The sequence below is a fragment of the Chelonoidis abingdonii genome, chromosome 1 (genome assembly GCF_003597395.2).
Source record: "Chelonoidis abingdonii isolate Lonesome George chromosome 1, CheloAbing_2.0, whole genome shotgun sequence".
Taxonomy (NCBI): domain Eukaryota; kingdom Metazoa; phylum Chordata; order Testudines; family Testudinidae; genus Chelonoidis; species Chelonoidis abingdonii.
Window position 1 is genome coordinate 69,095,973 of NC_133769.1, and position 13,724 is coordinate 69,109,696.

At 38.5% G+C, this 13,724-nt stretch overlaps 1 protein-coding gene across 3 annotated transcripts in view; it reads left to right on the forward strand.

Annotated features, from left to right (window-relative positions):
- The window catches only part of NUP107 (nucleoporin 107), a 45,097-nt gene extending 31,888 nt beyond the window's left edge, over positions 1-13,209 (forward strand). For all 3 annotated transcript variants that reach the window (XM_032796528.2, XM_032796527.2, XM_032796529.2), the window contains 13 exons: positions 598-743; positions 852-900; positions 2,239-2,308; positions 2,993-3,111; positions 6,158-6,196; positions 6,883-7,033; positions 8,327-8,433; positions 8,947-9,049; positions 9,309-9,469; positions 10,047-10,172; positions 10,975-11,088; positions 11,837-12,004; positions 12,867-13,209. In XM_032796528.2, coding sequence (XP_032652419.1) covers positions 598-743; positions 852-900; positions 2,239-2,308; positions 2,993-3,111; positions 6,158-6,196; positions 6,883-7,033; positions 8,327-8,433; positions 8,947-9,049; positions 9,309-9,469; positions 10,047-10,172; positions 10,975-11,088; positions 11,837-12,004; positions 12,867-12,974 — 1,461 coding nt within the window. In that variant the 3' untranslated portion in view covers positions 12,975-13,209. The remainder of the gene's footprint in view (positions 1-597; positions 744-851; positions 901-2,238; positions 2,309-2,992; positions 3,112-6,157; positions 6,197-6,882; positions 7,034-8,326; positions 8,434-8,946; positions 9,050-9,308; positions 9,470-10,046; positions 10,173-10,974; positions 11,089-11,836; positions 12,005-12,866) is intronic.
- The last annotated feature ends 515 nt before the right edge of the window (positions 13,210-13,724 follow it).

Below are 13,724 nucleotides of genomic sequence, written 5' to 3' on the forward strand. Positions count from 1 at the left end.
ATAGAGAAGGTAGATTGGGCCCTGGTCTTAACTCTTTGTATAATAGAATGGGGATATTCAATAAAATTGAAAAGCATCAAATTTAAAATTTATAAAAGGCAAAAAATTTTAACACAATGTAGTATTTGCTTGTGGAACTCATTGCTATATCATGTTGGTGATGCCAAGAGCTTAGCATGATTCAGAAAAGGATTGGGCGTAAAGGCTATAATTTTCAAATGAGCCTAAGGGATTTAGTGTACAAATCGCATTGACTCTGATTTGGGTACCTTGCTCCGTTAGGTCCTTTTGAAAATCTGTGTAATATAGGTAGGAAGAACTTCCAGAGGTACAATACTAAGGATTAAAAATCTAAAAGAAACTAAGTGCTTTGGCAGATACAGAATCTCTCATGATTCTGGCCGTATAAAACCAGCATCTAACTAATGGGATTCGGCTACAACAAGATTTCTTGTGCCTTTCTTTGAAGCGTCAGAGGCCACTGTTCGAGACAGGATACTGGACTATATAGACCATAGATGGGATCCCATATGGCCATTACATCTTCTGATATTTCTCTAGATCTTTAATTCAGACTTTTTTCTTTTTAACATGAAGCTTCTTCCAGTTTGTGATACCTGGGAAGATACAGTCTGGGCGTATTTCCGGGTCATGGTGGATTCGTTGGTAGAGCAGGAAATCCGTACATCAGTAATGACCACAGAGGAACTGGAAGAGCTCCCTAGAGAGTATTTAGAAACAAAGTAAGTCTTTAGTACTATTGTGCACTTTAACTTCAATAAAGGTCATATGTGATCTGCAGTCATTCAAATTCACTGTTTCTGTACCTTCATTTTTCTCTTATTTTGAAGCTGGACTTTAGAAAAGGTTTTTGAAGAACTCCAGGCTACAGACAAAAAGGTAAATACTTAATACAGAACTTCCAGTTAACATTTTTGTGTATTTATATTGTCCCAGGGAACTGCTTTTAATCCAGTATTTAACAGAATGATCTCAAATATGCACTGGGACTGAAGAAATCAATGGCAAGCTTTTTTTTTTTTTTTTGTAAAGTCATTTGGTTTTAATCTCCTTCTGAAAGATTCTATTATAGATTTCCAAGAATTTTTTTTGCCTCCATAGTGGATATTTTTTTGAATGCAAATGAATTAAGTTGCAAAATTCTTCCCCCTCACCCCCACTGCCAGCCCATTTGACAATGAAACGAATACAGGCAACTTAAAAACCTGAAAAATTCAAAAAATGAGGTACACTTGACCCCAACTTCCTCTGCCAAACTGGCTGACTATACTGAAGAAACAGTGAAGCTGACTATCAAGTGCTCTCAAATGTACAAAGTAGGAAAAATGAAAAAAGAGAATTTTTCCCTAATCTTGTTTCTTGTACTAATACTAGATAAAATTTTCATGTGTGATTTGATTCAGTGTCCCTTTAAGAGGTTTCAGCTTTTGCATACTATGCATAGTAGGAATCTGAACAATGTTAAGATTTTATTCATTTAAGTAGGTCACACATCCATAGTACCTTTATCATCCAGGGTATTAATTACATTTTTTGCACAAGATTAAACTGAAGACCTATTTATAGACTGAAGACCTATTTATTTACCCCGTTAAATATTCACTAGATAACATGCAGAGAAATATGCTTTAACAAGCATACGCATATATATATACATAAACACACCCCTACCTAGTTATCCTCATAATGTCAAATTTGTGTTTAAGACTTTACAGTTGCATCTCTAGTATGTTCCATGCATTAGTTCCTCAAGGCACACAGGCTTTTCTTTGTGTATATATGTCTGGGCTTCATTTTCTTGTCTGTTGTTCTAGTAGTTTTGTGGAATCCATTTGTGGAATTCCTTTCAGATTGTATACATCTCCATCATGCTCTTTTATTCTCACTAAGAGCACAAACAGAGATTTCCCGCCTCCCCCCCAACGGAATTAATTTCTGCTGTTAGTCTATAAGGTGCCACAGGACTCTTTGCTACTTTTATTAATTTCTTAGACTCCTTTTCTTCCCCTCCCCCAATTCTATCATTCTTTTCTTATGTGACACCCCTTGTATCTGACAGTACGTCAGGTGTGTACTCTCCTGCACTTTGCACAGTACCCTATTCTCAGCATAGTTATTTGATTCAGGTTAGCCCTCATCAGAGAGGGATCCTATTATATTATGGGTTACACTGTATGGTGTATATGGTTTTCACAGGAAACATGAACTTTTTTTCAGAGAGTTTTAGAGGAGAACCAAGAACACTATCATGTGATTCAGAAGTTCATTATTTTGGGAGATGTGGATGGTAAGCTTTGTTTTGTGACTTTTCTTTTTCAAAGGTCAATTCCTTTTATTATTTATAGTTACTTTTATGGGAACTTACAAGTGAAAATGTTTCCTAACTTCTAACCATGCAAACTCAGTCTGAAAGTCAAGCTGATTTCAAATCTGGCTTACATGATGCCAACAATAAAGATTCTACAATCAGATCTTTAGCATTGCCTCCTCGACTAGTATTGACCTCAACAGTCCAAGCAGAAGTAAAAAGTAGTAAAATATAATTTAGTCAGAAAAGCATGCAGATTCTTCTGACTACATATGGGCAGAAGACTGGTGGAATAAAAATGTTGTCATTGTTCAGACTAGAACAGCATGTTGAGAGCTATGCTTTAGTAAGATGGGGGAGGGTCAGCTCAGTGCTTTGAGCATTGGCCTGCTAAACCAGGGTTGTGAGTTCAATACTTGAGGGAGCCACTTAGGGATCTGGTGCAAAATCAGCACTTGGTTCTGCTAATGAAGACAGGGGGCTGGACTCAATGACTTTTAAGGGTCCTTTCCAGTTCTATGAGATAGGTAGATCTCCATATATATGGATACAGTCCTGTTGGAACGTTCTAGCTCTCCCAAATACATTCTATTGAAATATTTCTCAGCTGTCATCTTCTCCCCCACTGTAAAGCTAATGTAGACATGTACTTTGTGGCTACAGGCTTGATGGATGAATTTAACAAATGGCTTTACAAAGACAGAAGTGTGCTCCCTGGGCACCTCCTTCGGTTCATGACGCATCTTATTCTGTTTTTCCGCACTGTGGGACTGCAGACAAAGGTAAATTCCATTTGTTTTATTTAATTATATTCTGCTCTTGTCATGAAACCTAGGCTCACTGAATTAACACACACACAAATATGACGTACACAAATTATGGCAAATTGCTAATAAATTGACCTGAATAGAGAAGGAGTTAATCCTAGAATCCAAAGTAACACTTGAAACAAAAAAAAAGTAAAGTGGTACAAAAAGACAACCAAATCCTAAATAAAATTAATATATCTTACAGTGCTTGCCAAATTTTTGTCCAAGAAGAACAAATGCCAATCATAGGAGCCATTTACTGATCAAGACCCTACTGCCAAACTCACTGTTTTAGGCATTGGCATTAAGAGGATCTCAGCTACTATGAGTATGAAGCAAGAAGAGATCTCTCCGAGAACCTGGTATCAGACCATTCAGGTTTTAAAGACAATGAGTAATAGCTGGAATGGCACCTGGTGCTGTGAGCTTGAGGGAACCACTACTTAAATAGTGAGCTACTTCATTCTGCACCAGCTGAAGCTTTCAGGTATTTTTCAAGTGTAGCCCTAAGCGTAGCACATTGTCAACTAGAGGCTGGGTGACACAAGATGTGGGCTGATTAAGAAAGGAATAGTTGTAACCTCACAGGATCATGGAAATGTAGGGCTGAGAGGGATTCAAAAGTCAAGTCCAGTCCCGTTTTGAGGCAGGGTCAAATAAACCTTGACCATTCCTGACAGGTGTTGGTCCATATTGTTCTTGAATCCCCATCATTGGAGGTTTTTCACAATGTCCCTTGGAAGCCTATTCCACAATTGAACTACTCTTGTAGTTAGAAAGTTTTTCATAGTATGTAACCTAAATCTCCTTTGCTGCAGATTAAGCCCATGACTTCTTGTCCTAACTTCAGTGAACGTTAGACATCAGTCATTCTGACAATCATATGCAGTCTCAGATAATAAAAGGCATTGTGAACTGCTGCCTGAAAATGTAGAAACTCTAGCCTACAAACCATTTTGGCAAAAGACAGTCGTGTATCCTTATTAACTTATGTAGATGCCATTCCATCCCATTTTTCTAGATGTTTTCTCATAACTACAATCATCCCTTTAATCTTGTCAGGATTTCAGTCAAAGCCAGTTTGCATTCAGCTAAATCTTTCTCAGCCAGACACTGGGAAAGTAGTGAAAGCAGATCTAAAGCTGCATTGAACTAGGTGTCAACCTACTGCAGGGGCAACTTCACACGAGTACACTAGAAGGAAAAATGAGTAGTTGAATACTGCACTCGGAGGGGAAAGAGTGAACTTGATTAAGGGCCACTCCGTCAACCCTCGCTGAATCCCACAAGGAGGATGATGCAGTTTTGCAAACTCTTGTGATTTTTTTTTTTAAAGCTGCAGCTCCTGGAGGCATGTTTTTAGCACGAGATTCTCACTTCATGGTTTTAGAGAAAAGTTTGCAAATGTGACTTGAGTGTGTATCCTAAAAGGTCAAAATTCTGAAGGCAAATATAAAAACTCAATTTTTTTTTTAATCTTGTGACTTTTGTGGGGCATGACTCATAACTAGGGCCCTACCAAATTCATGGTCCATTTTAGTCAATTTCACAGTCAGAGGATTTTAAAAATTGTAAACTTCTTGATTCTAGCTATTTAAATCTGAAATTTCACAATGTTGTAATTGTAGGGGTCCTAACCCAAAAAGAAGTTATGGGAGTTGCAGGTTATTGTAGGACAGGGTTGTGGTACTGCTACCCTTACTTCTGCGCTGCTGCTGCTTTCAGAGCAGGGCAACTGGAGAGCAGTGTCTGTTGGCCTTGGAGCCCAGGTCTGAAGGCAGAGCCACCGCCAGCAGCAGAGCAGAAGGATGACATGGTATAGTATTGCCATTCTTACTTCTGCACTGCTGCTGCTAGCAGAGTGCTGCCTTTAGAGCTGGGCACTCAGCCAACTGCTGCCACTCTCCAGTTGCCCAGCTCTGAAGGCAGCACAGAAGTAAGGGTGGCAATACGGTGATCTCTTTCCCCAACCGCCACCCTACCCCCCAAAAAACCCTCTCTAGTATAGGTGAAAGCATACACAAGACCAGATTTCATGGTCTGTGATACGTTTTTCATGGCCATGAATTTGGTAGGTCCCTTCTGAATTTTTTTGGGTTGGGAATATTGGAGATGTCAAAACCTCAATCAGCAGTATCCAAAGCTACTGATATTGAATAAAATCCACATGTACAGCTTCATCTTTAGTCCTTTAAGATCCCATCGGACTCCTTATTGTTTTTGTGGATACAGACTAACATGGCTACCCCTCTGAGCTTTAGCCTAGTCAGTCAGCAGGATGAGATCAGCCACCCTCAATAGCAATACAGTCAGTCCAATGTCAGAAACCGGACTGGTGGTGGTGTAGGAAATGTGTACGTTACCTGCCCAGTAGTGCCCCCTGCTGGCTAACTGTGGCTCTGCAGTGCCCTGCCTCAATTTCTTTCTCTGTGCCCCCTAAGAACTCCAAAGATATAAGATGCAGTTCTGTGATATGGAAATGATTGAGGCAGAGACTGTGTACATCAAGATCTAGACAGGATGTAGCATAGGACTGTAAAAATTCTCTGGGTAGCAGGCACTGATACTTGGAGCACTCTTCAGCCACCAACTATATCTAAGATATGAAGAAGCAGGAGATAATGAGCAGAACATGGTGATGCAAAAATATGATGCAGGGGTAAAAGCTGCCTGTTCCTTCGATTAGTGGTTGTGTGGACAACAGATGATGATTATCATTTTCCACAGGACAGAAACAGTGTGTGGTCTACAGGCTGAGCACTAAAATCCCCAGAGCATTTTCAAAACCTCATTGGGACCAGGGGACTGCCAGCCTCCAAGAGCAGACCATAGAAATGGGTCCACCACCAGAGCTTGCTACAGTGAGTAAATTACTGAAGCAGTGATATTCAGCTAGCTCTGTGTCTGCATCTAACCTTGGCAATCTTATGAGTGCAATGGGAAAAATGGCAAAAAGAGATGCATAGTTGCTTTCACTATGTTATTTTACTTAAAATTGAAATCTTTTTTTCCAATTAAGGAGGAAGTCTCTGTTGAAATCTTGAAGACCTACATTCAGGTAAACTTTCAAAAGTATAGGGGCTTTTTCTGCTCTGCTCAGCTGTGGTTGGGGGTAGGGGAATAAAAGGCAGCTTTAAAGTTACGGTAGCATATTTTAATGCAACAAATGGAAACGCTTGAGGGAGAGCTAAGAAAAATATTAATTATTGCATCCTACTAGATGCACAGGAACTCACTTGCACATAGTAGAGCTTATGTTAGCAATGCCTAGGGACATGTCTACGCTTACCGGGTATTGATGCTGTGGTGATTGATGCTAAATCGATGCAGATCGTTCTCCCATTGACTCTGGTATTCTATCAGAAGGAGAAGCATAAGGTAAATCAACAGGAGAGTGTCTCCCATCGACCCAGTGCAGTATAGTCCCCATAGTAAGTCGACTTAAGCTAAGCCAACTCCAGCTACCTTATCCACGTAGCTGGAGTTGTGTAACTTAGGTCGACTTACCCCCTATAGTGTAGACTAGGTCTAAGTGAGAACTAGTTTGATAGACTCCTGCCTGTAAATGAAGATTCAGTTGAATCTTTTTGTCTAATCTTGCCTTTTAGAAATTTGTGTTCTGCATTCTGATACTCATCATGATGCTGCGTGGTATATGTATGTAAAAAATAGAAACGGAATATAGAATGGGTTCTGTACAGAAGCATATTCGTTACCATTGTATTTAATATTTTTATTTTGCAGCGGTTGGTGAGTGAGAAGCACACAGATCTAATAGCATTTTATGTCAGCCACTTACCTCAGGAGCTAGCTGTTGCTCAATATGCTGTATTTTTGGAAGATGTCACTGAAACTGAGCAACGTCACCACTGCCTTGAACTAGCAAAGGAAGCAGGTAAGAAATACTGAGGTTAGCCTTATAAGCTTTTTTCTGCCTTTGATGTTACCTTTCAGAAACATTAGTTCCATTATTACTAATCCCAGCTACACAAATGTTGTTGGGCAGTTTTCACTATTTTCAGTTTCACTAAATTTATATCATTTTTGTGAACAATTACATTTTTAGGACTGGCCTATGTTTCAGGAGGATCAGTCTCTTTATAACTGTTTCCTGGAATTGGATTTTTCTTTCTAAATTAATCTGTTAAATTTTTTAATATGCAGTCACTTCCGAACCAGAAAGGAAATAAATGCCAAGTTAACTGCCTGACTGATCCTTATTTTTGCAGTGAGTTGGCCAAGGCTTTCATGATTCTTACCCAGGACCGAATTAAAGAGCATGCAACGAAGGCTGTCGTCAGACCCATGTACTGACTCAAGGATTTGGCAGAGCTGTGAAGCTCACTGTCCCTCTCCCTTCCTGCTTACAGTGCTGCTTTCTAATCCTCCATTGTGGTTGTAAAATTAATGTACAATCTTTCCCTTCCTCTCCTCCTCACTGAACAAAACTCCAGCTAAATGGCCAGCTTTGCTGCTTGCCTGGGAGGGGCTCCACTGTCACGTTCAAACTGGAATCTCTTGCATAGAAGTATCTTTACTGTGAGGCTGTCTAATTTGTTGGTCAATGCAGCTTCTGTGCATGTTCTCTGGTTCATAAATACCCTTCATCTAGGCAATATTCTGCCTCCTATTTGTTTTGTTTTTTTCTGAAACAGTACACTTTTTTTGTTTAGAAAACGAGACAATATAAGTATACTTTCTTTATGCTCATAATTGGAAGGGTGTCTATTTTTTCTTTAGCTTTTTTATTCATCTTCCAGATACAACTTAGCTAAGAAAACATCTCTTGCCAAACGAGTTACTGATACAAAATCTACAAAAGCACTGCTGTGAGGTTCCCTTAGTCTCTAGACTATTAAATCAGTTGTGTTGCCTTCTTCAGTCCAGGGTTCTGGGAATAGCTGGGTCTTAAAATACGTGCCTATATATCAGTCCTACTACACAGATGGAAAAGCATATTTAAACTTTAATTGTTTTACTGTCCCTTCCCACTGTTTGTGATTTTTTTCTTTAAAAACTCAAATGTCATTCTCTTTTATGCTGATAATCAGTTTTGCATTTCAGAATCATATGGGTCAGTCTTGCAGTAAGCACAGTCATATAAGTGACTAGCACTAAAACAAAATGATCGACACACTTCCTATAAAAATTGATTAAATATTGATATATAATTTTATCTTAAACTTAGGTCTGGATGTTGCAACCATAACAAAAACTGTTGTTGAAAACATTCGCAAGAAAGATACTGGCGAGTTCACTCACCATGACCTGGCACTAGATACAGGCACAACAGAGGTAAATGTCTATGTACAGATTTCAGCCAGCAGTACAAAGATTCCAGTGTGCAATATTCAGGAACAAGACTCTCTTTACCGACGGTGTCCATATTTCTGTTTTCAAGCAAATTAAGGTGGAAATTGAAAACTTGCCTCCTCCCTTAGGGTTGTTGTTAACACCACTCAACAGCAGCTAAGCGGTACTTTGGCGATTATGATACTGTAATTAGCCATGAACTCACTTTCCCAAAGTATGGTATGTGAGCAACTGGCTGAGTGGAGCTACAGGAATAGTAATTAACTGAAACTTTGACTGGGAGAGATTTTGGGTGGAACTAGGCTACCAGAGAATATTTGTTTTTCCCAAATCTTTTGGTAGTAGAACTGCGATTAAACCAGTCTACCATAAGCGTCCTATAATGCTGTCTGGAGACTTCTTGGTAGGACACTATTTAATGCCCGGAACCAAGTGTATTTAACATTTGCTTTATCCTAGAAAAAGATCTTAAGTCTAATAAATATGCTTTTACAGGAAGATCGCTTGAAGATTGATGTGATTGACTGGCTGGTGTTTGATCCTGCACAAAGGGCTGAAGCACTTAAGCAAAGCAATGCTATAATGAGGAAGTTCTTGGGTACTACCATTTTACAGATTTTATTTGTGTAGTAGATTTTAACATAGTCTCATTGCCAGTTAGTCTTGGCAATCTAAGAACATTAGATTTGGATTAAAATCGTATAGCTCATTAAAGAACATGACTAGGACAGTGAAGAGGGTCAAGTATCCTCCGTCTTGAAATTATATCAAAATTGTATCATAAGTTTGTCACCAGCATTAACCAATTTTGTAATAACATTATAAAAGTACTGAAATTCTTAATCGAATTGTCACAGCATCCAAGAAACATGAAGCAGCAAAAGATGTGTTTGTGAAGATTCCACAAGATTCCATAGCAGAAATATACAATCAGTGGGAGGAACAAGGAATGGATAGTCCACTTCCAGCTGAAGATGACAATGCTATAAGAGAGCATTTATGTGTCAGAGCATACCTGGTGAGAATCAAATGCACTATACGTTGGGTACTTGAAATCACTTAAGGGTAACTATAATTTTGCCTTTTATATTAGGACTGGAAATGGCTCTGGAGAAGCATGTACATATTTGAGCAAATGTGCACTGTAGTGGAAATGTTACAAAGTGGTAGTGGTTTTTCTGCACTGTTGATAAATGTTGACTGTCTTGAGTAACTTTGGAGAAGCAAGATGTGCTAACTTCTCCTATTGTAAAAATTTAACGAGATCAATGTAACAGAGCAATTCACAGATAAATCAAAGTCTGAGTAGCAATCTTTAGCAAAAGCAGCAAAGAATCCTGTGGCACCTTATAGACTAACAGACGTTTTGGAGCACGAGCTTTCATGGGTGAATACCCACTTCATCGGATGCATGTAGTGGAAATTTCCAGGGGCAGGTATATATATGCAAGCAAGAAGCAAGCTAGAGATATCGTGCTCCAAAACGTCGGTTAGTCTATAAGGTGCCACAGGATTCTTTGCTGCTTTCACAGATCCAGACTAACACGGCTACCCCTCTGAATCTTTAGCAAATGTTTTTTTCCAATGCAATTTAGGAAGCCCATGAAACGTTCAATGAGTGGTTTAAACACATGAACGCAGCTCCACAGAAGCCTACTTTGCTGCTACAAGCAAGCCTCATTGAGGAAGTCACCCATGAACATAAAGAGAAGAAGTATGAGGTATACAGAATGTGTAGATGTTAGTCTCAAAGTTTGTTGACAAAATATGTTGAAATGTAAAAATTATCTCACAACTACTCTACATTCCAATAAACCCTGTTCAGGACAGTCCACTTTTAATACAGTAGAAATGTACTAATTCACGTTGATTGGGAGATCCATTTTTTGAATACTGAAAATAAATTAAAAAAAAATCAAACACAGTAAGGCTACTGCATTATAAAGTGCTCCTATATTTTAAAACTATATTTAATCTTTATTTATAGTACTTCATAATGTACTAGTAAATATTCTATTGTATAATTTTGTAAAAATATTCGGTCTTAGTAATACGAGACCTCTCTACTGCATTCTGCTAATAAGTCTTCACTGGACAGTGAGGATGTTTTGTGTGATGATCTGTTGTATTTTACTACCCTCTTATCTCCTCTTATAAAAGATGTTGCAGGTTTTTCTTACCTAAAGACCCTCTTTATAGACTTCACATGTTGGCAAGTACAAAATATACTGTGGGTAGTTTAATTGAAACATGCAGTCTTGTTCTGGAGATATGGTAAAATAAGTTGTCAAAATATTCCTCTTCTCTGTGTCTGTCTGCTTCAATACTATCTGTTTAACTTTCTTTATGTAGGTAATTAAACATACATGACTATGTCTATTAGCAGCTGGCATTTCAGCCAGCAGCTAAAATTTAATATTTTTATTTAGAATTAGGTCTGTCAATGTCTGTACATTAGACTCAAATATCGGTTCTGTTAAAATAGGCCTTGGATATTCAATTTACTCTGTTTTTCTCCTTCAGATGGATTATGGTATTTGGAAAGGTCTTTTGGATGCTGTAACAGCTGATGTGAAAGAGAAAATGTACAATGTCTTGCTATTTGTTGATGGAGGATGGATGGTTGATGTCAGAGAGGTAAAATGCACTCTTGTACCTCAGAACAGGCCTCCAAAAAGCTGTTTCTACCCAATAATAAGAGACATTAGTACTTCCAAGTTTCACTTGCTGTTGCTGCTCAGTTACAATTCACTCTGGTGACTTGACTATCACCATGAATGGATTTTTCCCCCCCCATGGTTGGGAATATGAGAATTGCCCTACCAAGTCCAGAGTCCTGTCTCTGACAGTGTTTAGTACCAGGTTCATCAAAGGAGGTATAAGAAACCGTGTAGTGGACATCTAAAGAATAGTGTGCTGACAGGAGTAGTTTCTTCCAAACTTCTTCAGCTAGTGGCTGGCTTCTGCCCTGCTTGAGATCAGAATGTGAATTTTCAGGACAAATCTATCTGAAAGAAGTTTACACAATACATTAAATATGGTTGGAAAACATGGACTGCTTTAACTGGACACAGGCAAAATGTGGAGTTAGCAACCAGTCTGACTGCACTTACGGAAAAATACCCTATTATGAAACTTAATTTCCTTTCGTGTTAATTTTTTTAAGGAAAATCATTTTCTTTGCAATACGATAACCATTTGTAGATTGATTTTAAGTCTTCCAAACTTGTAAATATATGCAGTAGCTGTTTCCACTGTGTTGCTGCATGACTTTTTCCTCCTGACAGTTAGAATTGGGCAGAAGTACTGTTGCTTTGTGAGGACAATGTAATAAGACCTAGTAAAGGAATGCACTTGTAACTAATGCATGCTTTTCTATGGTAAGGATGCTGAAGATGACCCTGAACGAACACATCAGATGATCTTGTTGCGAAAACTGTGCCTGCCTATGATTTGCTTTCTTCTTCATACGGTTTTACACAGCACCAGACAGTACCAGGAATGCCTGAGACTAGCTGATGTGGTTGCTTCAGAGCGACACAAGCTCTATGTGGTGAGACAGAGCTCAAAACCACTTATTTATTTGCATTTTAAATCTAATGTAAAGAAATCCACAATTGCTTAGTATAGTTAAAACTACTGAGTGTGTCTTTGTAAATGAAGTCATGAAGCTACAGTTAGAAAAACAAACACTAGGTCATACTGTTTAATCTTGTTACTGCAGCAGTAAAGGATTTCTTGACACAGTTAACCTTTTGTGCGAGTTTTTTGCTATGCTTTATTTCAAAGTTGATAAGGGCCATGAGAATTACACAGAAAATAATCCGATAACCAATATCTCTTCTGCATGGTGCCATTGGTGTGGCTTGGGGTTTTTATTTTATTTTTTAAATTGTAATAAGAGATTTATTGCCCTGCCATTACATTTCATTGCTGGTAGAGATCTTATTGAGCAGTACTCGCTAATACAGTGTACCAGGGCTTTTGTACAGTGAATACCTTTGTTTCTAGTCCTTATGGCTATGAAAAAATCTTTTTCCAGTGTGAATCAGTAAGGTACTGTCTTGCAGAGTTTGCAGGTAAACCATCAGCTGTAAGAGCTATGACCTGCCCAACTCAAGTGGCATTGACTCTGAAGCCTGATGACAACAAACATATATGTTAATATTACCTATTTCCCTGCTGATCTTTTTAGTGGAAACATCAGGCTGTTCTGGGTTAGTGAGTGGGATTTGAGGTTGGCTGGATGACTTTGTGTACTCTGTCACTCTCTTCCAGTCCTGACACCTGATCATGGAGTTCTGTTGAGACTGCCTACACATAAATTGAGCAGCATACTTAAACCACTGTTTACTTGCAAATCTGTCTCATCTGTAAAGAAGATATGACCTCATGTATATATCTTTTATTTTCAGGTGTTTTCTAAGGAAGAACTCAGAAAGCTGCTACAGAAGCTGAGGGAGTCTTCTCTAATGCTTTTGGACCAGGGTCTTGATCCTCTGGGATATGAAATTCAGTCATAGTTCTGCCATTCTAGTTATTGACAGGAACTTTTGAATGGCACTATGAATGGGAAGTCTGGACATCCTGTTCTGTTTGAAAAATACATGAACTTTTGGGGTAATAATGTCTTTTGTAAAATTAAACTCAGATTTGAATATCTGTAATTGAAAAATCCTGACTAAATACTTGATGCATGTTCATATACAGTCTTTTTTAAAATGTTCTTTCCAATAAAATTGCTTTGTAAGCAGAAAACCTAATGTTTGTTGATTCTAACATAAAAGTGTACATTAAGGCCCCAGTGCTGCAAGTGACTCCAGATAAGTGAACAGACCCCTGGCCTTGCTTAATCAGGCAGTTCCACAGGAGTCACTTGGGGACTGGAACAGTCAGCCACCAGCAGAAGAAGAATGTCCAGAAGCCATGATCCCTCAATTTAGGAAGAAGGCTGTGCTGGTTAACAAACTGACCTGGATTAGAAACTAAGTGAAGGCAGCTATAAACATAATACAGATTAAAACAAATAGAATAATGGGGAATTGATGGTAGGGAATATAAATCAGAAGTCAGGAATTCTGGAAAACTGATAGAGAAGCAGAGGGACACAGGGAGAAACTTGTGACCAGCATAGTTAAATCAAAAGGAGTTTCTTAAATATATTGGGAACAAAAAGAATCCTAACAATGGTGTATTGGTCCATTACTAGACAGAAATGGTAGAATTATCGGTAATGGTGCAGAAAAGTCAGAAGTGTTCAATAAATATTTCTG